Genomic DNA, 23,521 nt, shown 5'->3' on the forward strand with positions numbered 1-23,521 from the left:
TTCAACTCACAATTCCAAAATCGGAGAAATCGGGAGGATTTGCGCTCCGACTCGCCTAGTCCAAGAACAACTCGTCGAGTCCTATGCATGTCCTTACTAAACAGTTGATTCTAATCGATTTCAGTGCTTCCAATTCATAGATCTGAGCTTCTAGGGCCGATATAACACGTAAAGTTGCCAACTTTACGTGCATGCATAGAGGTATGAAGCTAAAACACCAAAATAAGCTAGAAATGGGAACCTAGGGTTTGGAACAAGACCTTGCTTTGCATAAAGGTAGCTACTTTGAGCTCCTGGGGCTCAATGATGTCCAGATCTATAACTCATTACCCTAAGGGAGCTCCAATCTCGAGTTTGGCCCTTGAAATGTCCCAAAAGTGGCAAAACAAGCATATATGAAGATCTAATAGGAAAATGAACAAGGTAGAGGCTTTATTACCAGATGAAGTAGCAAATGGAAGCTAGCTTCTGGATCTCCTTCTTCTCCTTTGCACCTTCTCTCTTTCCTTCACTTCTACCCTTCCAAGAATACACCAAAACACTCAAAATCAAGAAGGAATCACTCAAGCTCACCAATGGAGGCTAGGGTTTTGAGGGGGAACGCTTTAAGAGTGCTGGAGGCTGGGATGGGGGCTATAAGGACGTTTAAATAGGGTACAAACCCTAAGGATTAGGGTTTCCTCCAGACTGGCCTACTCGTTGAGTCCAGGCGCGGACTCGCCAAATAGATCAGTTAAAACCCGCGTCCAACCTGGCATTTACTCGACGAGTTAGGGCTACTACTCGCCGAGTAGCTCTTTATAAAAGACATTTAATAAATTAAATACGTACCAGGAACGGGGCGTTACACATAGCGTTGGGTCAGGCCATCTAGTCAGTATGGTTATAATAACTCATATAAAAGATATTAACAATACGTTAGTGTATAATTAACTAAACATAAGTACATTTTCAAGGTACTAGTTTACAAGATACAATTTACAGTATTACATTATAGTTTACAATAACAGCTGATGAAACCATACACACTCTCAGTTACAAGTTTAAAAAAGGTATACAAATACAGAACATTAGTTTACAAACAGAACGATTTTATGTAACTAAAACTACTTTTCATATACAGCAGAAAATATAGGATTTCCTGGAACAGTTTACTTATTCAAGAAACAGATAACATTCATTCAAACATAAATACTTATGCACTCACTCAACTTTATGTTGATACTCTCTTTTCAAATTACTTGTATTTCAGGGAACCTGTAGACATGTACTCCCCGTGTTTTTGAGAAGATGGAGCTATTTATGACTTGTCTTCTTCTTTTGTATAACTATTTGCTTTCAGTATACAATGATGAAACACATGTAAATACTTATACTTTTTAAAATACAGTGGTTGTTTGTACTCTGATTACTATAATGCATGTGTTGTGATACTACAAATGAAGTCCTCCACCCCCGGACGTTTCCGCCGTCTAGTTTGGGGTTGTGACAGATGAAACCCAAGCTACTGCCGCAGAACTGGCTAAGTATAGGAAGCACTACAATGATGCAACCAAAGTGGCATGCATCATGGTGGCTACTATGACTCCTGAGCTCCAAAGGTTCTACGAGGATTACTGGCCATACGAGATGAACAAGGACTTGGTGGAAAAGTACCACCAACGAGCTCGTCAAGAAAAGTATGAGGTAGTAAAGTCCCTCATCACTAGCAAGATGAAAGATGGAAAGTACGTCAGTAGCCACGTACAAAGAATGCAACGATACGTGGAGTGCTTGCTAAAGCTAAATGTGAACTTTGATGAGGAATTGACTATTGATATAGTCTTGCACTCATTGCCCAATTGTTATGATCAGTTTATCCTAACTTATCATTTTAACAACCAAGAGACCACATTGGCTCAACTTCAGAACCTCTTGCGAACTGCTGAAGCAAAAATGAAGGGGAAAGGTTTTGCCTCCACTTATGCTGCTGCTCATGTCTTGGCCATTGGGCAAGGAAAAGGGAATAAGAGGAAGAGTCCTCCTAAACAGAATTGGAAGGGAAAGTCCCAAGCAGGGTCCTCAAGCAATGGACCCAAAGGAAAAGCCAGTTCTGACGCTCCTCCCACCTCTGTTCCTAAAGAGGCTACTTGCTTTTACTGCCATGAGAAAGGGCATTGGAAACGAAGCTTCCCTAAGTACTTGTAAGACATAAAGGATGGCAAGGTGAAGCCAACCTTGGCAGGTATTTACACTATCTTATCTAAAAACTCATCATATTCTCATTATTGGGTCCTTGATACACGATGTGGTTTTCACATTTGTTCTGATTTATAGGGGCTAAGAAAAAGTGAGGATGTGGAGCATGGGAGAATGAACTTGATCATAGACAATAGGAGATCGTCACCTGTTACCAAGATTAAGGTTTATAACTTAGTGCTTAGTAGTGGGTTTTGTTTAGATTCGAATAATCGTTGCTACTCGTCATAGATTACACGAAACATCATTTTATTTTATGCTTTATATAAACAAGGTTTTAGATATTTTTTCAATAATGAGAATGAATCTATTTATGCTTTTAAAAATGGTGTATTTCATTTTGAAGCTTTACCATGTGATGTCGTGTATGAAATTTTGATGGTTGTAGACAATTTAGATAATAATGTTTTACAAATAGATGGTTTCATAAATATAAAAACACTGTTACATAAACACTATTAAGGGAGTGGATTTTTTTTGTTTGACTATCAATTGAAAATGTAAAATCAAGAACAATTTTTTTTCCAACCTACTATCAGTTTATGGCCTTGAGCCATGATGAAATGTCGTCTGCGATTTTAATAACTATTTGGACCACTATTTAATTAGATGATTTTATAAACATAAAAAACATTGTTACATAAACACTATTAAGGCAGAGGGATTTTTTTGTTTGACTATCAATTGAAAATGTAAAGTTGAGAATAATTTTTTTCCAACCTTAAATACCATGCGTTCATGGCCTTGAACCATGATTAAATACTATGAGTTCATGGCCTTGAACCATGATGAAATTGTAGCCCAATGAGGATTGTCTGCGATTTTAATAACCATTTGGACAATTTCTTAATTTTTTGATTATTTTTTAACATATGATTAGAAAATTAGGATATTTTATTTTTTATTTTTTTTATATATATAATACGACATGTTACAATCTTTTACATGTAGATGTATATGGTTGATTTATTGTTTGAGTTGTTCATATTTAAGGGTGAGATAAGTCGGTTTGGGAGCAAATCCAAACCCAACACACTAGTTTTTGTTTTTGATTTTTATAACCCATTGGGTTCAGTATCTAAATTTGTTCGGTATTTCGGGTTCAACCCATAGGTTTATGGGATTTGGTTTTTAACCAATTTTTCAGTAAATGTAAACAAAGTAAATCAAATTTCTATTAAATCAATTAAATAGTTCAAGGAAATATTAAAATTACTAAGTTTAGAAATTTACAACCAAAATATGAAAACATCATCAAAATAAAACAGAAACAATATATTACAACAAAAACATGAAAACACCAATATTCAATCATTACTTACTGGGATAGGTTACATATTTTATTTTATTTTATTTTTTAAAGTATATATTAAATATTAAATAATCAAAAATATATATTACACGTCGGTTTATGGGTTTGATCGGTTCAATTTTAGTAGGTGGTTTTTTGAAAACCCAAAATTGAAACCGAGATTGTTTTGTCGGATTTTGAAATCTGAATTCAAAACCAATTGGTTTTGGTTATGTTTCTGTTTCATTAGTTTTTGTTAGTTTTTCAGTTTTCAGTTTTATGCGTCCCATAAAATAATGAATATAATAAAAGGACCTATAAGAAATGTATACAAATATAAATTTGTTATATTGAAATAAATATCAAACTATTTATTATATTCTTTGTAACTATATAATACAGCGATTATTAACAAAACTAGATAAATTTATAAAAATAATCAAAGCAGGTGAAAACTTTAAGCATATACATTTTTTGTTAATAAAAAACAACCATATACTTTACAATCTGCTTACTAGGAAATCAATTTATGATGTAAAACATTTTTTTAACTGATCCCATAAAAAAACTTTTATGATAAAAAGACATGTATTTCCATATGTATGTATATTTTCACAATTTGTTTCCATTTTTTTTTATAATAAATTGATTTTGATGTATATTCCTTACGGAGTTATAGATAGTTTGTAAAATGAGTTCAAAAAATAATTATGAGATTTTCTAACATGTATTAATTATATAAAATATTCTCTATTATTAATGCATTTAACATTTTTTCAATAAAAAATATTTTATAATTAGTAAATTTTTACATTTAATTATAATAATATTTCTTTTAATTAACGGTTCAATATATTGTGGTAATATTTCTTTTAATTAATGGTTCAATATATGCTGTTAGAGCATATCTTAGAAAAATCTCAATAATTATATACATAATAAAGCCTAATTATTAGAGATAATTATAGATAAGTATTTTTAAATAACAAAAACTAAAAAATAAGACTTGTATTATGGTTATTTGATTTTGGTTGGTTGGTCTAATGCTGGAGACAGCCTGTCAGCAACAAAGTTCCACTCTCTTCTCTCTCTCTCTCTCTCTCTCTCTCTCTATGCCTGAGTCCCCTTCTTCCCTTACCTTACGTTCCCTCTATTCCCCCCTCTCTCTCTCCTCCTAGGTTTTTCGTTCTTTTCTTCTCTTTTCAATCTGGTTTTAGCTTAAGGAGATCCGGAATTTCTCGTTTCCTTGTAAGTTATTTCGTCATTGATCTGTTTTTCTCCTTCGAATTCATCTTCGTAGTTGTTATGTATATAATATTAATCCATGGTTATGAACTTCGGTTTTTGCTTTAGGTTCGCAAAGTAAAATCTCTCTACAATACTCTTAATTTTTCTCTAAATTCACGAGAAAATAGTTTTGTGTATTGTCCTTTGCTGGGTTTTTCCTTCAATTTCAGTTAATTTTGATTTTGACATCTATTTGATATATCTGGACTTATAATTATGATTACCGAGATTATATTCATGTTTAATTATGTTATGTATGCTTGATTTTACATGCATGACTTCGCTTTTATGAATGCCAATTTTTTTGGGGAAATTTGGTACAGAAGTTGAATTTCTTGAAGAAATTTACACTTCTCCTTTTGTGATGAGAGTTTGTTGGATGTGTGGAAGGAACTTCACAATAACGAAGATAAATTCTAAATACTCCTTGTGGTCAATGTATTTTGACCATTTTACATTTTGCTTCAAATTAGATGAACTGCACATGATACTGTGTAGATGCTCGGGGTTCCTTAAATTGCATCCTTAATAAGCGCTAGAATGCAAATTTTCACTGTTCTTGACATCTCTGGAAATCTCATTCTTTAAGATCTATAGAATAGCAATTCAGGTTAACCAATAGGATTAACCCCCCAAATCTGCTGTAAGTTGTATAACTGAAACATATAAAGGAAGTAAGGTGATACTGCTTGCTTAACACATATAGAACAACACATCTCTTCAAATACCTCCCTTCTTGACAAGTGAGTGATGTCCTTTACATTTTTGCATGTCTTTATTGTTGTATTACTATTATCGACATCATAAAAAGCTAATTCTTGACTTGTTGTACCATATGCATACATTAGTACAAAAACTACACAATAACCCTGAATTTTTACCAGATAAATCTGTTTTTTTTCCCTTTCTGAAACTTGTAGTACTTGTGTGTCTTCACTCACTGATAACATATTTATTTATTTTTCTGGTGTAGGTGGTTTAGTTGACTAGCTACTGGGAAACATAATAAGTAACATAGTCACTTCAACTCTGGGATTTTACCTTATTACCCTACACAGAGCTGTGAATTATAAATTCTTACATGTAACAGGAAATTTTGAAGTCCATGCTGTCAGAGAGCATGCGTGGAATCTATTTTTTGGGTAATGCCCCTGACGAGCGTAGTTGCTGATGCACTCGGCGTAGTCACAATCTCTCTTGTCACACTTTTGGGTCTCATCGGTTTGCTTTGCATCTTATACTCCTTTTACTTTCGCGACCACATTCGTACCCAAACCCATACCCAACTCGGATACTTCAGTGGCCCGTGGATTATCCGTATTATTTTCATCTTCTTCTCAATCTTTTGGGGCTTCAGTGAAATCCTACGTCTCGAATTCTTGAGACGCGAAGGTCGGGTCCTACACACTCTCAATTCAAAATGGCAGGAAAGGGTTTGCAAATACTACATCGTATCAAACCTAGGATTCTCAGAACCGTGTCTTTTTTTAACTCTTCTTTTTCTTCTTCGTGCCTCGTTACAGAACACGAGTTCTGGCCCGTTGAGCCGGAAGTGGAACATCAAAACGACGGTTTACGTTCTCCTAGGTTTCCTACCGTTGTTTGCGCTTCAAATGACGGTTGTTTTCATCGGACCTCGATACGAAACGGATTTGCATTTGAACGAGAAAGGTTACTTTTTTAAAACGACGGCTGGGCCTGAGTACGAGAATGACGTGGCGCGCTGCTATTACCCGTTACTGAGTACCATCTTTCTTGGTCTTTTTGCCACCGTGTTGACTGTTTATTTGTTCTGGCTCGGGAGGCGGATACTAATTTTGGTCATCAATAAGGGGTTGCAGAGAAGAGTGTACACATTGATATTTTTGGTTTCTAGTTTTTTTCCATTACGGGTTTTGTTACTCGGTTTATCTGTTTTGTTCAAGCCAGGGGACGCGGTGTTTGAAGTTCTTGCATTTTTGGCTTTTCTTTCTCTTTTATGTTGTTCTGGGGTTGGGATTTGTGTTCTTGTTTACTTCCCGATTGCAGACTCTTTGGCTTTGAAGAATCTGCAAGATATCAGGGAACATGATACTCGGTCATTACTTGCTAACCATGGCCCACCTGATGATTTTACTACGGGGTCCACAAAAAGGGGGTCCATCTCGTTTAGGGCTATTGAAAGGGAGGAAAATCTGGGAGGGTTTGTGGAGTTGAGTCTGTTTTCGCCTAGTCAGCATTTGACCCCGATGGGTTCACCTCAGGTTCATGGCTGGCCGATGCTTCCTTTGGGGTCGAGCTTGTGAACCGTGATGGTGGATCGATGTCTGTGAACTCATTTTTGTGGTAATTGAATGAATGTAAAGGTTTTAGGTTTAATAAGGATTTTGATGTTTTTTGGTTCTGTATTTTGTTTTGTTTTGGTGCCACCCGCCTTGTTTTTTTGGTGGAACTGATCTGTATCTCCTCGTTGTATTATACTTTTGGAAACCTGTACAATTTCGTTAATGTTTGTGATTCGAGTTAATGCAAATTTATTCCTTGTTGATCCGATAATCAATTTTCTATCATCTCTCAATACCATATTTTCTCTTAGTTACCTATGAAATGTACGTTTTGGGGTGGAATATTTCTAGAAAAAGATCAAGGGTTTAAATCTCAAAAGCTTATGAGAGTTTCAATTCCAATATGATATATAAGTTTATGGAAACCAAGCTTTCTATGCTAGCCACATGGCAAACCGTTGTTAACTTGATTCATGTCCCATATGATGCTCCGGAGCATTGTAATTGAGTGGAAGTTTCACTCTCTATGAAATGAGTTTTTCGTTTTTTTGTGTATTGCACTCTTAGAAAAGGGTCATAACACTTAAACCAACAGAAACCTGGACCCTTTATGAAATTGTAGATTTGTAGCCGCCTACGAGATAATCAGACATCTGATTTACATACTTGTCTGAAGATTGTTGGAAGAAAATTATCCTTGAAAATAATTAATTAACATTTATGTCGATATTCTTGGTTCTCTTTTTTGTTTGGTATGTGTAACTGTGAAGGAGTTACGTTAGTTGTGTGTGTCGGTAAGCGGTGTGTGTTTTCGAGTTTGAATTGAAATCCTTGGTCATGAGGTGTTGTCGTGAAAGATCCGGTATGTCACGTTCCCGGTGATCCACCACAAAATTGAATAAGACAGAATTTGTGTTTGTTTTGTGCAATAAGTATTGGCTGAGTAGACCAGACATGTAGGGTAATGCCAGGTAATAAATACTGGGGGAAGTTTTGAGACATAAAAGAACATGGTGCAGAACGCAACAGTTGACTTAAGTCCACCTAACATATATCTCATATTCTCATTCCAACGCATAACAATCATCACTACAATCATAATTCATAAATAATTAGTGAATCAAACAAACTATTATATTTGAAGTTTTATATAAGAAAATGTAATCACAGCTAGGGTTATGCGTTTACGTGTTTGTCATGCCCATTTGACATTTTAACATGTCAAATTATTATATATGATGTTATTCTTCGAGGTCGGACATTATTTCAAATACACCATATGTTAAGTTATACCTTGATGATTTTTATGTCCATGGATGTTGATCATATGTCTAATCTTAAGACGTTTTTGTAGATGCAACGATATAATACCTCTAAATAACAATAATATTACCGAATAACGTAGCATTTGATTACATAATTAAATATGTATTACCGAGTTTTTTTCCCCATAATTACTGAATAAATGCAATATGTCCGTAACAAGAATATGAAACTGAGGTTAATATGTAGTTTTTTTTATGAGTTTAACAAGTTAATTATGTTATCTTAAGACACCAATCATTTACCTACTTGTCCTTTTTATTCCCTCCAAACTCCTCACGAAATAAAATTGATGAACATTGTCAATTTTTTTGTTGACATGTAAGAGTAAATGGTCGTTTTTATTTGGTCTTGAAAGAATACAATATTTAATCATCATTATCCGTCCAAACATTTTACCCATACATAATTTAATGGGAAAAAAAGAAAAACCCCTAAGACTATTAAGATGACAACAAATATATCTAAGCGTAGACATTTGTTGTGTGCCTAATGATAGAGGTGCCCAAACCGGATTTTTATTTCGGTCATGTCCATTTTAGAATCGGGTTTGATTTTTCTCCGGCGCAAACCATTTGGTTTTGTCCAAAATCATATAGGGTTTTAAACCAGTACTTGGCAATAAATGTCGGAACCTATGTAACAGGACCAAAATCAGTTTTGAAATTTGGTTTGAAAAAAAGACATTTTCGAAGGACAAAATTGTTTTCATTTTGCAATTTAACAAAATTCACATGATTGATTAGAAATGAGCTAATAAGCCGATTTAACAAAACTCACAATATGGTTTTGGCCAAAATCGTATCGGTTATAACTTATACGGTACTTGGCACAAAATGTCCGAACATATGCAACATGACCAAAATCAATGTTGAAAGTTGGTTTGGAAAAAAGACATTTTCGAAGGACAAAATTGTTTTCGTTTTACAGTTTAACGAAATTCACATGATTGATATAAATGAGCCAATAAGTCTGTTTAACAAAATTCACAATTTGGTTTTGGTCAAAATCGTATCGGCTTTAAATGGTATTTGACACAAAATGCCTGAACCTACGTAATATGACCAAAATTAGTTTTGAAAGTTGGTTTGAAAAAAAAAGACATTTTCGAAGGACAAAATTGTTTTCGTTTTACAGTTTAACGAAATTCACATGATTAATCATTAATGAGCCAATAAGTCGGTTTAACAAAATTCACAATTTGGTTTTGGTCAAAATCGTATCGGCTTTAAATGGTACTTGACACAAAATGCCTGAACCTACGTAACATGACCAAAATCAATTATGAAAGTTGGTTTGGAAAAAAAATCACATTTTCGAAGGACAAAATTGTTATCATTTTACAGTTGAACGAAACTCTCATGATTGATAAAAAAAATGAGCCAATAAACAAACCACATCTCGTTTTACGATGACATAATGTGTATTTGGCCATTTACAATATTTTAAAGAGGATATGTAGGAACAAAAATAGAAGAATATTTAATTTTTCTAATTTAAGTGGTCGAAACGATATTTTTCTACTTTTAGCTGAAAGAAAAATAAATGAATTATCTTTGTAACTTTTAGTGGTCAAATATATATCTCCAAATCCTCGTATCAACAATAATTTGAAGAAGAGACGAATGAAAAATTATTTTTCTAATATATAAGAACCGGTGAACCGGTTGTTGGACGGATTGCAAAGCGATTTCACCAAATATAGTCACAACTGGCTCAGACAAAACCCGTCTTGGAAAATCGGTTTTCACAAAACCGGTTTTGGTTTGGTTTCCAGATTTTCCCTCAACCTGTTTGGAATTTGGATGCACACCTCTACCTAATTAGATACAAGAGACAAAATACTCGATCTTAACTCTTAATCCAAAGCATTTGGGCTTTTTTGGAGGATCTTAATTGCATCTGGGTCCATTCCTTAATCCCTATGTCAGGATTTCCTAATTCCACCTCTAATCATGTAAAATCATAAAATAAATAATAAAAGTTATTACTTTACATAAATAATAAGGTAAGAAGTATAGCATAAGTTCTAACATTCAATAACCTAATATCACAATTAACAATAAGGGAGGAGGGAGTCATTCCTTCCCAACCCACTGCCACAACTTTTTCTCTTTTATTTTTCTTCATCTTTCCGAACCCACAACACACGGAAACCCTGTCTTTTTGAACCCACTCAATTAAAAAAAAATACAAAACAATCAAATGTAAAATCTTAATTAGCAATAGAGTTATCGGCGGTACCACTCTCGCTTCAACGAGTGCGTTGATTGGTTTCACTAACCCACTTCATCATCTCTCTTTACTTTATCTTTCTTATTTTCTCTTGTACCATGTGTTTTAAAACTTGTACCTTAGTTGTTTTGTATTTTTTTTCAATTGAGTGGGTTGAATGGGTTCAAAAAGATAGGATTTACGTGTGTTGGGGTTGGGAAAGATGAAGAAAAAGAAGAGACAAAAATTGATGTGGCAGTGGGTTTGGTGGGTTGGGAGGGAACGACTCCCTTCTCCCTAACACAAACATTTCTAAATAACACTTCAAATAAATTTCATAGTAATACGCCCAGCATTACACAAAAGAAAAATTACATAGAACAAAAGAACTTGACTAAATACAAACTATTAAGTATGATAAAAATGGGTAATTACTAATCTAGCCAAATTAAGGGGGGTAATTATCAATTTTTAGGCAAAAATTAACAAATGGCCAAAAATAGCCCACGAAACCGTAGGTTTCGAGATTCGCCTACTGTTTCGCCATTTCGTCTACTGTTTCGCGTTTTGTATAAATTTTTTTTCATTTTTGACATTCAAAACCGTAGATTTTTTAAAACCTACGGTTTCCTCTCGAAACCTACGGTTTTCGCAAAAAAAGCTACGGTTTCCTTTTTTTTTTTATAAAAAAAATTATACCACAACAAAATACATCCAATTCCTATTCTATTGATACCATTTTAAAAAAAAAACGAAAAAAATAACTTCCGTACGGTTTCATATGAAACCTACGGTGTACAAGTCGACACTGCACAAACAATGCATTGGGCACTTGTACACCGTAGGTTTCATATGAAACCTACGGTTTTATATTTTTTTTTTCAAAATTTTTCAGAAAAAAATTTATCCCCATAAACAAAACCTATTCCTAATCACAAACAGCAAAATTTTTAAGAAAATTAGACAAACCTAATTGTTTTTCGGGTGCTCCATTGAGAGAAAAACGTAGCCTAACAAAAGAAAACAATAGGAAAATGACCTAATCTGAAATTTTTTTCATTATATACTTTGGGCTAATGGGCCACGAAAAAGTAAAACGGCCCCTTGAAACAGTAGCCCATTAGGGGAAAAGAGTAGTCAACGGGCGTTGACCGTAGTCATCCCCTGTTGACCGTAGTCAACCGAAAGTTGACTACTCTTTTGTGGGCTATTTTTGGCTAAATGAGTTTTTTTGACTATTTTTTGATAAGTAATTAGGAAAAATGACTAGTTTTGTATTTTCCCCATAAACAAAATACCTTAAACAAATTTTAAATCTAGCATAAAAACTAGCCGTTATGGCCAAGAAGGATTTTTTTTTTCTTTCTAAAAAGGACCGATTACTTTAAGTTTTAACCATTAAGACCAAGATTTTAGGCTTAAAACTTAAAAGAACCGGGCCCAAACGAGACACTTTAAAATACCAGGCCTTTTCAGTTTTCAGGCTTTTCTCAGACCACGACGCTAGGCTTAGAACCCCTCGCAAGCCCAAGCCCGTTTGTTTATGCTCTAGATTCTAGACTCTAGCCTGCAAGTTAAATTGTCAAAAATGAGTAATAATAGTCCTTTAGAGGTGCACATCTAGAACTGTTTTTTTTTTTTTTGTTAAATCATAAATCGATTTTTTTACTGGTTTTATAGAAACCGAACCGAACTGGTTTTAAAACTGAAAAATTAATTTTTAACAAAATCTCACTTTAAAAGAAAACCGAAAAAACAAAACTGATTATAACCGAATCTGATTTTTCTATAACCGGTTAAAAAATGTTTTTTTCTTTAACCAGGATCGGTTTAAAACCGGTGTTTGGGCGCATCTTGTTCTTTCTCCGTTCCTTTTTCTTTCCGAAAAAATAGAGAGAAAAAAGAAGTATAGAGAGAAAGAAGAGTTTTATTTAATTGCTTCTGTCTCTTCTCTTCTAACCCGACTCTTCTCTTCTAAGGTTAGGAGCAAAATATTTAAGGATTTTTCGCAAAAGACTGGTTACTTGAGAGATTGAAGCTTCAATGTATAATCATGTCTTCGTGAGCTTCAGAGCATAAATTGTAACGCCCCGTTTCTGGTGCGCATTTAATCTATTAAAATATTCATTTTGTAAGAGCTACTCGACGAGTTGGTAGCCCTAACTCGTCGAGTAGATGCCAGTTTGGACGCGGGGTTTAAGTGGTCTACTCGACGAGTCGAAGCCTGGACTCGACGCGTAGGTCCATCAGGAGGAAACCCTAATCTTCAAGGTTTGCACCCTATTTAAACATCATATCTGGCCTCCACCCCATGCTCTATCACCTCCAAACCCTAATCCACCTTGAGTGATTTTGAGCCAGTTCTTGCCATTTTGAGTGTTATTGTGCCTTTTGAAGCTTGTGGAAGAAGAAGAAGATAGAATGCTCAAAGGGGAAGAAGTAGATTCAGGAGCTACACTTCATTTACTACATATTTTGGTAATCAAGTCCCTAACTTGATCATTCTTCTCTTAGATCTGATTGTTTACATTTTATGAAGGAATTGGTTCAAGAACCTTAGCCCTTGGGATTGGGACATCCCAAGTGATGTATATCTCAAATCTGGGATCTAGGAAGGGTTCTGTGGCATAAAGGTGCAAACTTTATGACCATGGAGACCCCATGCAAGTTTATATGCAAGAACATGGCCGTTTTAGCCCTAAAAGACCATGCATGGGAGGAAAGCTCGGGACTTTACGTGTCCCACATATGATAAGAGCCTAGATCTAGTATATTGTGCTTTGGTTTATGGTTTTATGGCTTGTGGACCAAGTATTATGTTTTAAAGAAGTTAGGGTTTGGGTTAAACCCATTAGGAAGGACTAAGGATGGGTAAAGTTGGAAACTTTACCCTTAAGAGTACATTTCCAGTATGTAGAAGGAGTTTGGAACATAGAACTGAATGGTAGGAGCTTAATCCATTGAGATGGCTCAATCAGACAGGGGAACTCGTCGAGTCCAGGGAAGGACTCGACGAGTTGAAGCGGGTTGTCCCGTTTATTATGACAGCAAGAGCACGACGAGTCTGTTAAGGGACTCGACGACAGTTGACCACGAGTTTAAGCATTCAGGGACTCGCCGAGTTGGGATATAACTCGACGAATTGGGTTGACTGGGAGTTGACCTTGACTTTGACTTTGACCAGGGGTAAAATGGTCATTTTACCCTAAGAGAGGATTAGCAGATTCTGATTAAGTGTTATTATGGAATTGATAGCCGGAGAGTCGTTGGAGGAGCAGACAGGGATTTCTCACTCGAGTTTTCAACAGTCAGTCTTGCGAGGTGAGTTTCCTTCAGTAGGAACGGGTCTACGGCACCAAGGTCGACCCGTATATGTGATATGTTAGTAGCTGAGTGTGGGCGGGGCCTGAATATCATAGTAGCTTAGAGTGGGCGGGGCCCGATGCTTATAGTATTATTTGAGTATAGATATGTGATTGTTTGGTAGATATACTTGTTGTTTGTGTGATACTTGTATGCATGTTAGTAGCGGAGTGTGGGCGGGGCCCAAATCTCCTAGACAGCAGAGTGTGGGCGGGGCCCGAATATCCATGAGAGTGGGTGGGGCCCGTATCTCCTAGTTGCATGATATTTGTATGGTATGTGGTAGTTTGGGGAACTCACTAAGCTTCGTGCTTACAATTTTCAGTTTTGGTTTCAAGTACTTCCACTAGCAAGGGGAAGGGCTCGGGATGATCGCATGACACACACCACAACTTCAGCCTGGGATATTTAGACTCTGATATTTTCATATTATTTTGATACAATATTTTGACACGATGTTTTGAGATACACGATTTATTGTTTTCTATATGATGATGGATGACTTATGGTTTTGATATAAATGATTTTAAAAAAGAAATTTTCGGTCTGTATTTTTGGGATGTTTCATAAATTGTTAGGGATTTTATATTACAAAACGTTCACAGATCTGGGTGAACAAACCAACAATGAATTGGAAAGTTAATTTTGTTGAAAACAATGGACAATAGAATACCATCTAACACTCAAAAGAATTACATAAACAATCAACCAAAATATAATCCTAATTACACCAACAAATATTTAACGATTTTCTAGTATTAATGTTGTATTGTAGGTCTACACGAGAATAGGATGATACACTTTATTCAATTGGGATCAAAACCACGAAATAGAAACTAACATTCAAAAGAATAATATAAATAACCAACTGAAATATAATCTCAACTACACCAACATATATTTAACGTGTTTCCAAATATTAATGTGGTAGTGTAGATCTACGAGAAGAGGACGATACACTTTATTTCATTGGGATCAAAACCATGGAATGATAAAAACAATGAATCAAAATAAAATTGTTTGCTAAAGTGTAACCTTACTATATTCGTCCTACTTGATTACAAACTATTTCCAGAACCAACTAAATCAAAACAGTATTGATTTGATGAGATAATAACATGATAAAAAGTTAATATTAATCTCAAATTTTGGAACTCTCTTAACCGTTATAAAAGGTTGGGTCAACCTCACCTCTATCGTGCCCGTGCCCTTTGCGTGTTGGTGATTTTAGTATTGTAAATAGAATTATATGAGTCTCGTAAGGGACTTAGACTTAAGGATGACAGAAAAATCTGAACATGACGGGGAAACCCGAAACCCAAAACTTATGGTTGGGGACATGTTTTTTCCGGTAATGTGTCGGGGATTGGGGCATTATCAAGTATTTTTATCGGGTTCAGGGCAGTAAATATGAGACGTACCTGACCTGCCCTATATATATATATATATATATATATATATATATATATATATATATATATATATATATATATATTGAATTACCCTTTTAGCCTTAACTCAAAATCAAATCCCTAATACGCCGCTTATATGCTCTTGTAACTTTGTTTTCAATTCTCCCTGCTTTTGGCTTCTACTCTTCACTCACAGTCATTAAAACCTCGTCTTCATAACAACATAACGACGCAGACCCCTACTGTAACGTCCCAAAAATTATAAGGTAAAATTTTCATATTTAGTTTAACCAGAAACACCAATGATCTTTTTCCAAACATTCAAATGCATATCAAAATAAAATAGTTATCAGAGTACAATCCCAAAATCATCAAGTTGCGGAAACATGGGTGGATGCGCTGCGATCAACCCGGGCCTGCCCCTTTTGAACCGGAAGTACCTGAAACCATAACCATCAAAACTGTAAGCACAAAGCTTAGTGAGTTCCCCAAAATACCACATACCATACATACAATGGGTCTTGCCCAAAAACTATCGGGCCCCGCCCGGAACAGATCTGTCAGTAACATGCGATGGGCCCCGCCCAACACACTCATCAGGCCCCGCCTGGCATCGGGCCCCACCTGGAATCGGGCCCCGCCCAGTATACATCTAAACACATACAATACATTCAAGAGTCACAAAGACAACTATCATACTACACACTCATCAGGCCCTGCCTGACATCGGGACCCACCCGGTATATATGCAAACACATACAATACATGCAAGAGTCTCACAAAAAACTATCATACAAATAACAATAATATATGGGCCGAAATTGGTGCCTTCAACCCACCAAACACTGGGAGGAGACTCATCTCAATCCGAGATAAACCCAGACACACGCTCTGCTGCTACCGGAAACCTCACACTGGACATAATCAAATATCCTAATCAATAATTAAGGTCATTTTCCAAAATCCAAGGTCCAATCCATATTTTATACTTCCAGTAGTTGTTTTTTGGGAACGACAATTTTATAAAATACAAAACCCTGCCAAGGAGAAAAAGGCAGGGGAAGAAAAGGCCATTGCGAAAAAAAACTTCCAATGGGTAAAAGACCAATTTACCGTTCTCATATATGATCCAATAACTCATGGCCCAAACTCCAAAAGACCCAAGGCCCAAAATAAGACCTCGCGAGTACGTCCTGCGTACCCAATTCGTACGCCCCCCGTACGACCCACTGAAGCACAAGGTACAACTCGCTAAAGCTCAAGGACAGGGACTTCTTACATTACGCTGAGCGTACGCATACGTACGCCCAATGTACTCATCATATGGCCAAAACTTCATATTAAGCACTTAATGCTTAAGAGAAAAACGTTCAAACTCAGATCCAACCTCTAAATAAGGTCTTAATCCATAAAGTTGCAAACTTTACTCATTTGCATGTCTTAATGGGACCCAAAACCCGTTTTATCCATCTAAACCCATAATATAAACATCAACTTAATCATGATTCATCAAAACTGTAACGTCCGGATCGCCAGGTAAAAACTCTTGCATTATACTTCATTTACCCATGGACTAGACTCGAGTACATTAGGCGTACACAAGATACCCTACGTATACTGGGCGTACCCATGCGTACGCAGGGCGTAGAAGAGCCATGTGAAAACCCTAATTTTTAGGATTTGTACCCTATTTAAGCTCATTAAACCCCTCAAGCCTTGCACCTTATCAGCCCCCATTGCTTTTTTGTGGTAATCTCGAAACCCTAGCCATCTTGAGAGCATTCTTGAGCTTACAAAGAGTTTTGGGTGTTCCTTTTGTGATCTTGAAGAAGAAGGAGGCTTGAGGAGAAGCAAAGGACAAGAAGGAGCTTGTAGATCCAGAGGCTGTTCATCGTTTCTAGCTCATTGGAGGTAAAAAGTATGAAACTTGCTCATTGTAATTCTAAATATAGGCTTAGGGAAGAACTTAGCATCTTTTGGTCCCATAACTTGGTCTCTTGGAGTATGGACTACTCTAGACCATTTGAGTTGTCCTTTTGGGCTCTTAGGGGTGCATGAAGTCATAAAAATCATATCTTGGAGGTTAGAATTGAACCATGCATGAGTTGGTGACCACTTAAGGGAGATAGAAGGCTTAATCCATGGTTTGAGTCCTATTAAGTCATGTAAAAGCATAAAGTTTGAAACTTTATGGTTTAATACACTATAATGACCTTGGATCTGATTTTGGGCGTCTAAAAGCTTAATGAGTTAAGACAATTTTTGATGGATGGCTGTCTGACCAATACACCGGGCGTACTCATGAGTACGCTGCACGTACTGGGCCAACGCCCCGACTTCCGGATTAGCAACATACGTCGGGAATACGTGCCTGGTACGCCGCGCGTACGACTGTCTGTGGGCCTTTGGGATTTTTTGGGCTTCTGCCTGATCAAGTTTGGGCCTTAGGCCTATTTGTAGTATTAGGTCATTTGTGGGCCTTAGGCCATCATGGAGTTATTGGGCCCGTGATTGGGCCTTAGGGTCCTTTTTTTAGTTGATCTTGGAATGCATTTTGGGCTAGTTTGGATTTGGGCCTTGATAGGGTAGGCCTAATAAGGCAGGGTTTAAGCAACCTTTTTACCCTTAAGTCTGAATATAGGGTTTGGACTCTCGGGTTAGATTATTGACTGAATTTCTAATTAGGGATTTATACTTGTGATCTAGTACGAGGAGTTCACGAGTCAGCAGCCCGAGTGTGATTTGATATCTTCAGTCTAAGGTGAGTTTCCTTCACTGTATCCGTGGGTCGAAGGCACCAATGTCGGCCCACTAGTTTATGTTTGTAGTATGATGGTTGTCTTCGTGACAATTGTTTGTTATGCCTGTATTTTCTTGGTGTCTCTATGACTCTTTTGTTATGATATTATGTGGTAGTGGTAAAGTCTTAATCCATAAAATTGCTAACTTTAATCCTTTTCATGTCTTAATGGGACCTAAAACCCTTTTTTATCCATCTAAGCCCATAATATGAACATCAACTTAAGCATGATTCATCAATACACATCAAGATGATATTTTTATGGTTCTTAATAACTCCATAATGGATAAAGTTTCTAACTTTATCCATTAGAATGGTCCAACCAAGCAAGATCTAGTCTTTAAGTCTCAAAGGGACCAAAAGTGCATCTTTTCCAACTTAATCCATTAAGTGCAAGTCTCAAGCTTTTAGAACTAAATCAATATGATGTTTAGATAGATAAAGTTTCCAACTTTATCCATAAAAAGGTCACAAACTTTCAATATCTAAACTTTACGCACTAAAGTGACCAAAAGCTCGTAACACCCAAGACTAGCTAGATCTATCAAATATATCATCAAGATTCAACCTTTATTATAGTACCCAAGTCGCCAAGTATGGAGTTTCTGACTTAGTCCATTTTCAATTCAAGTTAAGGTGGTGGATGGATGGTGAGTACGCTGGGCGTACATTATGTACGCATGGCGTACTTGCTGCATGCGCGCCATCGGGGGATCCTCAGCATACGCTGGGCGTAACCAAGCTAGGGGCAAACCCTAATTTTTAGGGTTTTCACCCTATTTAAGGACCTTAAGTCCCATAATTCCCTTACCTTTTCAACCTCCATTTCCCTTGTAGTGCAAATCTCGAACCCTAAGCCACCTTGAGTGCATTTTTGAGCTTTCTTGAGTGATTATGGTGTTCTTTGGTGACTTTGAAGAGAAAGAAGTTTGGGAAGAAGCAAGGATGTGGGAAGAGCTTGTAGATCCAGACGTTTGGCACCATTTCTAACCCATTGAAGGTATGAAGTTTAAACCTTGATCATTACAAGCTTGGATCTAGGTTTAGGGTAGAAAATGGTATATTTTGGTCCCATAGTTTGGATTCTTGGAGTATGAGCAACTTCAGATAGGGATGTCAAAAACCCCCGCGGGACCCCGATACTGTACGTGACTAATTTTAAAAAAAATTCGGGAGCGGAGGCGGGGGCGGGGGCGATATTAACCCCCGTTTATTTTCAGGACTGGGGTCAGGAGTGAGTATTTCTGTCCCGTACTCCCGCGGGGGCCTTGTTTATATATATATATATATATATATATATATATATATATATATATATATATATATAATGTAAAATACAAATGGGAAATAGAATATCTAATTTTAATTTTAGGGCTTCAGCTTTCTTCCGTCTTCACAATTCACAATCACAATCACATACGACGTTCGAGTTTCGACCGGAGACTGACGAGATATGACCGACTCCGACCGTGAATTCTCTAACTCCCACCCAAGACGCGACCGGCGACCTGCATTTGACGTTTCCCGTCACCGCCGCTGACGCCCTTCCGCCTGCCGACACCCTTTCACCGGTCTTCAATCTTCATGAATCACCACAGTTGACTACATCCCTGGTAAGTGGTAATGTACACTTAATTTCCTTCTTTCCTTCTATGATACAATTGAGACTTGAGAGTTTGAAGAATCACGACAGTCGACCAATACACCCCCGACTGTTCTGTTGGCTCATGATTTCTGTTTCACACCGATTTCTATGTAACTTATGGTTTGCTGTTGTGTATTTTATGGTTTGGTGATATGTTGTATTCTATATCTCAGTTTGTTCACTTTGTTGTGTTTTCTCACTGTGATAACCGTAATTTTGATTATGAGGCTGTCTTGGTTGATTGGTTGAAGGATGAAGGAGTTACAGTTTGTTCACTTTGTCACTGTGTTTTCTCACTGTTTGTTGTTGTGTTTTCTCACCAATTTCCTTTGCTTATTCTACTTAACCATAAGTCTATAAGTTTAATGTTGACAGATTATGGGATCTTACTGTAGTTGTTTACAGATTTTGTTATTTATAGGAACAATTATTTGTTTTATTCATTTTAATATATTTTGCTTATTACCTTTATTTATTTATTTATTTGTTAGGTTGTGTTATTGATGGTGATGATTTACATTCCGATGAAGACAACGAGGGAATTGAGGTAAGATTGTTAAATATTTCGTTTTGTATTGAATAAAGCAATATAACAATGTATTTTATTATTATTTTTGTTATTTTTTTGGGAGGATATTCAAATGTCAATGAATGAAGAGTTGAAGGAAATTAATGGATATTGAAGATGTAGTGAATTGGTCATATATTTTTGGACATGTTGGTATTTTATATTTGTAGTTATGGATTTATCGTATTTTGCATTTGTAATGTTGTATTTGTCTTTGTAAGATTGTTGGAATTGTAGTTTTGTAATGTTGGATTCGTAAGGTTGGATTTTTAATTTTTTAGTTTCTAAAAGATTAGGTTTTAAGCTTTTAAAGTTATTAAAAATAGTCTTTTTAGCCTTAAAAAAAAGTAGTTTTTTAGCAAAAAAAAATCCAATTTTAAGCCTATAAACCGGGGGAATGGGGTGTAACACCCGTAACTTGAGGTAATGATAATTATTTAATTTTCGTAATTTAATTGTTGGACTATGAGATTAATGTGGGATTATTGAGTTGGGCCTTAGTGAGTGGGCCGTTATATAATTAGGCCGACTGAAGACGTACGCTGGGTGTAAGCTTGGTGTATGTGGGGCGTAGTGAAGACATTGGATGCGGGGGGTTGATGCGCATACGCGCAGCGTACACGAGCAGACTCAAAACCCTAATTTTTAGGGTTTAAGCCATATAAATACCACATTATGTCCCAAACCCTAGCCTCCTTACCAGCCACCTTGACTCAGAAACCCTATAGCCCCAACCTTCTTCATCTTTGTGTGATTTTGATCTTGTGAAGCTCATTTTGGTGGTTTGAAGCTTGGAAGAAGAAAAAGGAAGTTGGTGAAGAAGAACTTGAGTAGCTTGAGCTCAAGGATCTGAGATATCATCACAATTTAGCACTCATTTGAGGTAAAAAGTTCACAACTTGCCTCATGTATGCTTAGATCTATGATAATGGTGTTTTGGACCTTTTTGGTCCCAAGAATGGATTTTTATGGTCCAAATCCGTTTCTAGGCTTAGGGTTGCCACCCTTAGTGCTATATGAGTCTCAAGAATAGAAAAGTTTCCTTCTTGAAGGTCTTATTGTGGCCATACATGAGTTTTAGTCATTTCCATGGAAGTTAGTTGCCATATTTCAAGTTTGGGTCCATTTGGTGGGTTGCAAACCACCAAGTAATCGACTTTATGGGTTAAGACACTTTATTGGACTTAAATATGTGTTTGGAGCTTAAGGTCTTAAGGGACTAAGCCTTTTTGGAGATTTTGGCTTAACAGGGTTGTACGCTGGGTGTACAAGCGCGTACGCGCAACGTACAAGCCATGCAAGCTGTACAATTAGGGTTTCGTCATTTGGGCCTCGGTTTGGGCTGATCTTTGGACTTCTTATCTATTGGGCCTTAGTGGGCCATCAGAAGTCAGTTATTGGGCTAAGGACATGTTTGGGCCTAAGGAAAGGCCCATTTGAGAAGTTGGGCCCCATTTAGAAAATTGGGCAATGAGTGGGCCATTAGTGGGCTTGAAAAGCTATATAGAATTGGACCTAGGTTATGGTCCAAATTAGATCAGGGGTAAAATGGTCATTTTACCCTAAGAAGGAGTATTGGATTTTGACTAAGTATTATTTTAGTAATGTTAGCTCGAGGAGTCATCGGAGCAGCCGTTAGAGATTCCTTACCATGAGATTCTGCATTCGACTTTGCGAGGTGAATTTCCTCCTATAGGAACGGGTCGAAGGTACCAATGCCGGAACGTTTATGTATGCTAGTATGTCCGGACTAAGGTCCGATGACGGGTATTGCCCGATGTAGGTTTATACGATTCCAGATCCCGATCCGATGTCGGGCAATGTCCGAGGAATGTTTGTATGCTTGATGTCTTCGTGATTATTGCATGTGTCTGTTTTGTATGTTTCCGGATTACGGTCCGATGCCGGGCAATGCCCGAGGAATGTTTGTATGCTTCCGGATTTCGGTCCGATGCCGGGTGGGGCCCGAGGAATGTTTATATGTTTATGCTATGTGATTGTTTATATGTATTTGTTCATATGTTCATATGTATACCGAACTTTGCTCGATGCCGGGCGAGGCCTGATGCCGGGCGGGGCCTGATGCCGGACATTGTCTGATGTTGGGCGGGGCCCACGATATGTTATTATGTAATTATGTGATTATGTGTATGGTATGTGGTAGTTTGGGGAGACTCACTAAGCTTCGTGCTTACAGTTTTTAGTTTTGGTTTCAGGTACCTCCGGTAGCAAGAGGAAGAGCTCGGGATGACTGTCGTGCACACACCATGATTTTAGCCTGGGATGTTTTACTCTAATATATTTGACAGATGTTTATGATGTTTTGAGATACAATGACTTATGATTTTATGTGATGATTTGATAACTATAGTTTTTATTAATAATTAAAAACGAAAATTTTGGACCGTATTTTTGGGATGTTTCAAGTTGTTATCAGAGCCTTGGTTTGAGGGATTCGGGCACACTCTCGGGTGTGTCTGGACTCAAACTGAGGACTTGGTATAAAATTTTTTTAAAAAGGAAAACCATTTTTATAAAAAGGATTTTGAAAAGAAAAAAGGGTGTGGTGCATGCAATTAACCGAGCTCAAGTAAGTTCTCCCAAATTACCCATACATGTTTGTTATGCTATGATATGATTATGAGAACTGCATGCTAGATTAGGGCTAAGGATCTAGGAAGGATGCCTTGTATGTCTGCTATATGTGTATGAGAACTGCATGCTATATTAGGGCTAAGGATCTAGGAAGGATGCCTTTTATGCCTTCTGTATGAGCTTATTGAACTGTATGATAGTACTGATTGGTCAGTAACATGATAGCCTGATTAGAATTTGCTTGGTTTGGTTTACTCAATGCTCGAATGCTACTTGCTTCGTGCTTTTAGGAGTTCTAGTTATCTTTAACTAACTAGTAAACAAATACGTTAAGTTACATATTACGAGGACTAAATAATTTAAGAAGGTTAGGTTTAGCTCTATTTCACAGCTCTCGTTTGAGTCTAACCGTTGTAGGGTAGGACCTCTCATTCGAAGAATTATCTGGTCTTAGTGATATGTAATGGTATTCGCGAGCTAGTTAGGGGAGATAATGTCACACCCCCAAACCAAGGATGGCG

At 36.8% G+C, this 23,521-nt stretch overlaps 1 protein-coding gene across 1 annotated transcript; it reads left to right on the plus strand.

The window, feature by feature from the left end:
• Nucleotides 1–4,576: 4,576 nt before the first annotated feature.
• On the plus strand, nt 4,577–7,351 carry LOC145115362 (uncharacterized). Its single transcript, XM_079051636.1, has 2 exons — nt 4,577–4,777; nt 5,790–7,351. Exon 2 carries the CDS (start codon nt 5,962–5,964, stop codon nt 7,099–7,101), a length of 1,140 nt encoding a protein of 379 aa, XP_078907762.1. The 5' UTR covers nt 4,577–4,777; nt 5,790–5,961; the 3' UTR covers nt 7,102–7,351.
• The last annotated feature ends 16,170 nt before the right edge of the window (nt 7,352–23,521 follow it).

The sequence above is a fragment of the Lactuca virosa genome, chromosome 5 (assembly GCF_052849685.1).
Source record: "Lactuca virosa cultivar CGN04683 chromosome 5, Lactuca_virosa_CGN04683_v6, whole genome shotgun sequence".
Lineage (NCBI taxonomy): Eukaryota > Viridiplantae > Streptophyta > Magnoliopsida > Asterales > Asteraceae > Lactuca > Lactuca virosa.